The 7,428-nt window shown below is 40.4% G+C and overlaps 1 protein-coding gene across 1 annotated transcript; it reads left to right on the top strand.

Annotated features, from left to right (window-relative positions):
• Positions 3,473-4,504, top strand: LOC109235044 (desiccation-related protein PCC3-06-like). Its single transcript, XM_019401054.1, has 3 exons — positions 3,473-3,645; positions 3,748-3,894; positions 3,962-4,504. The coding sequence occupies exons 1-3, from the start codon at positions 3,529-3,531 to the stop codon at positions 4,160-4,162; spliced, it is 465 nt and encodes a 154-aa protein (XP_019256599.1). The 5' UTR covers positions 3,473-3,528; the 3' UTR covers positions 4,163-4,504.

Here is a 7,428-nt window from a genome sequence, read left to right as displayed (position 1 = left end):
TCATCATGTTGGCCTCCTCACAGAGCTGTTCGATCTTTTCGGCCTTGTGGTGAACATGTAGAATCGAAGTATTAGTCATCATCCCCGAATTGATACATTGAGCTTCTAAACAGTTTCATTACCTGCTCAATCAGGTCGGTCTGCTCTTTATGAGTTGTATCCAATTCGGCTCGGAGGTCCTTGATCTCCTCTTCTTTTTGCCCACTAAGAAGTTTGAGGGCCTTTCTCTCCTCCATAAGCCTTTGAAGATCGGCTTTGCATCGGCTCAGTTCTGCTCGGGATTTAGAAAACGCATCCCTATGGAGTGTCAAGGCCTATGCAAAAAGAAGAAAGAAAATTAGACATGAAGAAATAAATGCAAGTGAGATATTGATGAGGAGAGTTGAGACTTACCCGACTCAGGAGTCATTGAGCCTCGTCAAAGAGACTCGATGCATCACTCAGGTCGGTAGTATCTTCGACTCCCGTAAAGCAACCACAAAAAAGGTCCTCCCCTCCGTGGGATCTTTCTACATCGGGGGTCCCCATAGCCTGGGCTTCCTGAATTTGCCCCTCAGAAAATGTAGGGGGAGAGTCGGCGAATCGCCAATTTCTATTTCCTCAAGCAAGTCATTTGGGGCGTTCTGTTCATTTCAAATGGCCTCGGAGTCAGCCCCTTTAGTCACACCTACCGATTGCTCATTTCGGCGGGAGGCATCTTCAGCCTCCGACGACTCATGGACTTGCTCGGTCCCTCTTCCAAGATCTCCTCGGTTCAAGGCTGAATCTCTTCAACCCTCACCGGGTCAGCGGCCTTTGGGGCCTCAGTGTTTTTCTTCACTTGAGCAACCAGCTCGGAGCCATCATCTTCATTTTCCTCTTTTTCCTCTCTTAGTCGCTGAACTACTTCCGCAGGCAAGACGGCAGTGTGTTTCTTCGACTTACGAGCCTTACTCTTCTTGGGCTTTGGATTCTCGAAGGTCGAGACCCTTTTCTCTTTTTATCCTTCGTCGGTTTCGAGGCCGGGAGCGAAACCTCTTCCTCCCCGGATGGGGGCCTCGTGACTGCATTTTCTTCGAGGCCTGTATGAAAGGAAATCAAGTGAGTATGAAAAGAAACATTTCAGAAAAGGTTACCTTATACGTGAAAAGGGGCTTACCATGATTTTTGGCTTCCCATCGGCCCCTTGCTAAATCACGCAATTAGCGCTTAGCATACGAGGAGCTCGAAGCTAATTTTCGAACCCAGCTCTCGAGGTTAGGAATTGCACCGGGCATCTAAGAGACCACTACATCATAGGAAGGGATGTCGATGAGAAAGAACAAAGGAAATAAAATAATAAATGGAAGTTGTATGTGGGATTATACTTACGCTTCATATTCAATTCCTCGAGAAATGGCATCTTCTCGGTCGGGATTAGGTCGAAAGTCTTCACTCGAACGAACAGACCCATCTATCCTCAATCCTTGTCCTCGTGTATGCTTGAGAATAGAACCGTGGTTGCCCGATGCTGAAGCCTTATTAAACCACCTCAATAGAGACGGGGGTTGTACAACTTGATGAGGTGGTCGAGGGTGAAAGGCATCCTTTCAGTTTTGTTCGCAAAGAATCGGAGCAGAATGACAATTCGCCAAAAAGAAAGATGGATCTGATCGAGGGTTATTTTATATTGACGGCAAAAATCGATAATAACGGGATCGATAGGGCCCAGCGTGAAAGGGTAATTGTAAACACTTAGAAACCCTTTCACATGGGTAGTGATGTCTTCTTCGGGAGCCGGAATCACCACCTCTTTATCTTCCCAATGACAGTCTTTCTTTACCTGCTCGAGGTCACTCTCAATTATCGAGCATATATATCTCGACATAGGCTCGCACCGACCAGGGACCGACGAAGTCTTCTCGACTTTGAAGTCGGAATCAAGGACACACCCCTTCTCGGGAATGCACTCCTTAGGGCGCGGCTCCACCGGCATTTTATCGCTGGCCGACCGCGATGAAGAAAATTTTTCCTTTTGAGGAATAGTTTTTGACGTTTTCGCCATTTTTGTGTAAGTTTGAAGAAGGAAGAAGAAGATAACGCTTGGTGTTTTGAGGGAAGGTTGATAACGAAGCCTAGAGATTGTGCAGAACGGAAAAGCTTAGAAGATGTAAAGAGCTTCGAAGATTAGAGCAGAGATCAAGAGTAAAGTTTGGGCAAAGAGAAGGAAAGCACATTTATAGGATGAAGATGACGGTTCAGAACCAATAATGGCCGACAGCAACTGACAGGCATTTAATGCCTCGGTATATGAACCGACAGGACGTTTCAGTTACTTCTGTCGCTTACGTTAGGAGGATGACGTCATGATATGTCAAGGTATAAAATCGAAAGCTCAGTTTGTTTCTTCTCATTACACTCCAAGAAACGAGGGGACTATCTGTATACGATTAAAACCGGGCCTATTCGATTTTACTATTTGATCGAAGGCCAGCCTCGTAGTGGATCAGACCAGAGCACAAAGACAAGGTATCGAGTTCGAGGATCGAGGTGCCTTTCGAGATCGAGGCCAGCAACAATCGAGACCTAATATGGCAGACTTCGAGCAAAGCGCAATAACGGAAAAGTGAGATATCCGTGACCAGTCGAAGATCACGGCGGAAATCCTGGAGCAGATCAAATCAAGGGCGATTGTTTTGGCTAATCATGGGATTTACTTCCGTAATTAGAATTTTACCATAGATAGAATTCATTTACTATATAAAGATTGTTCTAATCATTTTGTAAAGACCTACACTCTGAGATATCAAAGCAATATAATGCCTTTTCTATAGTTCATATTCTTGTTCATCGGCTTGTTACATTTTAATTGTTTTTGCCTAAACTAGTTCGAGGGTATTCAAGCTCGAGGGCTAAATTATGTTCAAACACTGGTTTGCTTTATATTATTGTTAATTTCTATTATTACTCTTTGCATATATCAATTGTTATCAGGTGAAATCATGTATTCTTAAAACCACATTATAAATTTAATTGTTATCCAATTTTAAGGGTAAACAAGATATAAGCATCATTTTTAAAAATGATATAAGCATCATTTCTACTCTAATTAAATGGTTCAAAAATGTTTAGTTTAATTCCCGCAAGATAATTACACTTCTAAATAAGTGATGATGGATTGCAAGAAAAAAATAAAAAAATTAAAAAAAGTGATGAACCGCCCAACTGATCAGCAAAATATATAAATTAATTTGTAAATTTACGTTCATTATTGATTATCCCTTTGTTTCTTTTTGCAGACAGCAAAAAGGATTAGTGGCAGTGAGAGGAAGGAAGCGATCCGTACAATGCTCTTTGTAATTAATTTCTATTGATTGGCAACTTAAAATTCGGGAAATAGACAGGAAACTAACCTCAAATAATGGGTCAGCACTCTTCTCCACTATTTCTGTATTTGTGCGTGTTATCCTTGATCCCGATCCTCCCCTATATATACAACTACCAACTGTACTGTAGAATAAAAATAATATCGAAACCAAATTTGAAAAAAAAAACACAAATTAGAAAGAAATGGCAAGCATGGCTCTAACACCTACTCTTACAAAGCTCCAAAATGCCAGAGCTATTATTGGTCATACCCCTTTGAGCTCTAGAGTTTTTCTTGGTGCACCAACCAGACCTTTCCAGGTGATCAGTTAATGTTTATATACTAATTTAAGTTATATACACTTATTGTATAAATAAATTTTTATAGATCAATTTGTAATTGGATTGATCTGTGGATAACAGGTAGGTAAACGCCACCTAGCGATGGCAATTAAAGAAGAGGCTCGTAATGCAGCTGGAAAAGGAGCTGATGCAGCGAAACAAGGCGCGGATGCGGCAAAAAGGGCCGGCCAAGAAGCCAAAAACGAGACTGCCAATGCTGCTGATGAGGTAATTAATTACTAATAATAATGTCTCTATCATCCTTTATTATTCTGCTAAACATTTGATATGAAAGGCTATGCGGAAGTCAAAGGTAATGGGAGATAAGGTGGCGGATGCAGCACAAGACATGGCTGGAAAAGCAAAAGAAACAGCCCAAGAGGCGTGGGGATCTGTTAAGGACACCACACAGAAGATGAAAGAAACAGTGATGGGCAAGGCCGAAGAATCCAAAGAGGCTATCAAAGATAATACCAACCGCAACACTAAGAATTGAAAATTTTCTATGCAGAGACATTATCTCTTAAAGTTGAAACCGCAGACACAAGTTTGCTGAGTTTTATATATAGTGAATGTGTAGATTGATTAGAATTTTGCTTCTTTGATAATTCATTCAGGCTTGTGTGCCCTCACTACCTGTGTGTTCGGACTATATTAATTAGTTATTATATGCACGAGTTTTTATAATTCAACGGTGCAGCGATACCACCACATCTCAAAAGGATGTACAAGAAAGTTAGGATATGAAAATATTTTTAAATGCAGTTTTAAGTTAGATAAATGTATTGCTGACATTTATTTGATACTTAAATCAAATATCATAAATTTTACTGTTGAAGATTTCCCGAAATTTACATAATGTCAGCAAATAATTAGTGCCATTTATTTAATTAGTGACATTTATCAAATGTCGCCAATTTTGATTTTTAACTCATTCTAATGGCAACATATAAGAAATGTTGGCGGATCATATCTATTCTTGCTACACATATATATAGAAATGTCAGTCAGATCATACCCATTGCTACACATATAAGGAAATATCGGGAAATTTTCTATACTTAATCGATAGTGTTTTCTTTCTTTTAGATACTAAACAAAATGATTAATTCTAATCTAATACAACAATCATTCACATAATTTCGGCAGCAAACCAAAGATAAGGTTAAAAGAAAGTTAACAGATAACCGATCTATATATAGAAATTATATAGCAAATTAAATGCTATCACATGAATGTTACAATTTGTGTAGCTTAAGAACTTTCCTCGTAAAGGAAAAAATGAATGAGAAACTTACTTATCGAAAAGAAGAAAAAACAATAATAAGTTGAAGTTTACCACAATAAACGAATCATAAATGTGTATGTCCCATAAAGTAGGAAAATGACAAATAAAAGATGCTTGAACGCATATTTGTTTTGTAAAATCAAAGTGACAATAAGGAAAAGTTCTCTTTATTATGTTCTAACTTGTACACCATACATTTTTGACTCAAAGGTAATGATGATGATTGTCGAATAACTGAAAATTTAGCTGTTGTCAAAGGTGTGTTAGTGTAGTAACAAATTCACACCAATGAGTTTTTTTTACACTGGAATTGACTTATAACAAAACAATCAATCATTTGAATTTCGTTGGGAAAAAAGGTAATAACATTCATCACTCTACATTAAATTATGAATTATAACTATGTTTATCCATAAAATGAGTAACAATTAAATTTGTACGTGATTAAAAGATACATAATTTAATTTAACACGAACGATTTATGAATAGAAACTAATTAAAGAAAAGATAAGCAAAATAACCAAACTGAACGTAATGAACAATTAAGCCTGGACTTTTGGATGAACACTGAAAATCGACCTCGGTCGAGCCCTCAAGACTGGCTTGGTTGTAACAGAAAAATTAAGCAGCTGAAGAACACTATGAATAGTAGCTAGAGAACAAAGTGAACTTTTATTGCTTTGGTATGCATGTCAACAGTGGTTTTAAAATGAAAAAGCTCTCCCCTTTATATAGTAGGGGACTTTCAATCCTAGCACAAGTCTAAACAAGGCAAAAATCTTCTTTTCCCAGTAAAGATTGCTCCGTAGTTGATATCGGGCAGGATTTACGTCGTAACATCCGGTTGAAGGCGGATATTACATCTCCCCTCTTATCGTGCTTAACCGTTTCTCATTTTCCTTAGTCTCTAACCTTCACTCTGCTGGGACTTGATGTTCAGTAGTGTCCGATCCCGGATGCACCGTTCGTCCTCCCCGGGCTTCAAAACGAAGAACCCTTTGGCTTTACTCGAGGGTGTGTTAGATCATACATCCCTCTCTTTTCTTTACCGAGAAATTGGGGGTAACATTATTCAGGATCTTACCCGTACACAGATAGTCTCCTCACTTTTCGGAGAGCAGATTTATCGAAGTGACGAGAAGTGATTAGTTGACCCCGTTCCTTCCTCTTTACGCTGTAACCGGGTCGACACTCAGTGAAACGTCTCATCAATCGTGTCGTTCTGACTTCGGACATGTGCCAGTTGCCGGTTGACCATCCTCGAATGCGAAACGTCACGCATTAATTACCTCCACCCTATAAAAGCTTTGGTTCTTTTTTCACTTTTTTACTTTCCGATTTTAAACCTTCTTAAGTTACCCCCCAAATCTTTTACTTGCTCCTAATCCCTTCAAATTTTCATACGTTGTTCTTTACATCTTCATATCTTCATCTTCCCATCTTTAAATCTTCATACTTTGTCCTTGAACCTTCAAGTTTGACCTTCAAACCTTCATTCTCATCTTCAAACCTTCATGCCCGCCTTCATACATTCGTATTCCCAGAATTCTGTAGCTAAAACTTCGAAATCTATGCCCCAACAGACTGCCCCTTCAACTTCTAACCCGACCATGGATGTCGAGGAGGTCCTTCCTGAAGCGGCCCCGTAACCTCCTTTAAAGAATTTTATCCCCAGAAGCTGCTCTATAGACAACGACTTTAAAGTTGAAAATGCCTCCAAGCAAGGGGATCGAGGTGAGGAGGTGTAGAGGTACATATGCTCAATCATAGAGGACACGCTCTCGACGGTTCGGGAGGACTGCAAGTGGGAGAAAAAGGATGTGGTCATCTTTGGCTCCGATGAGGACAACACCACGCATGTGGAGGGGTACTTAAGTATTTATACGTACCCTTTCATGCTTGGCCTAGTGGATACGATAGTCCTCGGCTTCTGCAAAAAGATATGAGGTCTGCCTCGGGCAGATTCACCCGTCCTTTTGGAGGATCGTGATTCTCCTCCATCACTTCGTAAACAACATAGAGGAGCCTCAGATTACCCTTGACCATCTACATCGCCTCTACAGTCCCCGAATCTTCCGAGGGGGATTAATCAATCTTGCCCAACGGTCAAAGAAATCTCCATTCGCGAGCATTGATGAAGATAGGGACCAAGGCTGGCAAGGGATATTCGTTCGGGTGAAGACCGAGGATCTTATTGTCCCCGAGTTCATGCCGTTCCCTGAAAAGTGGAACCTGACACGTAAGTTCCTCTCCTCTTGAGTAGTTAAAATACCTTTTGGGTTTTGTTCTTCTTTCTCATTTCCCGGTTCTACTGTTATGCAACGGTTGCCCGAGTCCCCCAACACAGTTCTTTCTTTCAAAGAGTGGGTCGAGGGGATCTGCAAATAGTTATCATACTCCCAGCGCGAATGGTGCAAATTCTTAAAGGCCAAGTGGAAGGCCTGTTCCCATGGTGAGTGTTCTCCCACCCCTCC

The sequence above is a fragment of the Nicotiana attenuata genome, chromosome 11 (assembly GCF_001879085.1).
Source record: "Nicotiana attenuata strain UT chromosome 11, NIATTr2, whole genome shotgun sequence".
Taxonomy (NCBI): domain Eukaryota; kingdom Viridiplantae; phylum Streptophyta; class Magnoliopsida; order Solanales; family Solanaceae; genus Nicotiana; species Nicotiana attenuata.
The sequence above is the reverse complement of the archived record's forward strand: the minus strand, read 5'-3'. Positions and strand labels throughout refer to the sequence as shown.

Excerpts from the sequence above, each read along its gene's own strand:
- LOC109235044 (XM_019401054.1), top strand. The coding sequence starts at position 3,529 with ATGGCAAGCATGGCTCTAACACCTACTCTTACAAAGCTCCAAAATGCC. Across the intron at positions 3,646-3,747 it reads CACCAACCAGACCTTTCCAG|GTAGGTAAACGCCACCTAGC; the intron begins GTGATCAGTTAA and ends TGTGGATAACAG. Across the intron at positions 3,895-3,961 it reads CTGCCAATGCTGCTGATGAG|GCTATGCGGAAGTCAAAGGT; the intron begins GTAATTAATTAC and ends TTGATATGAAAG.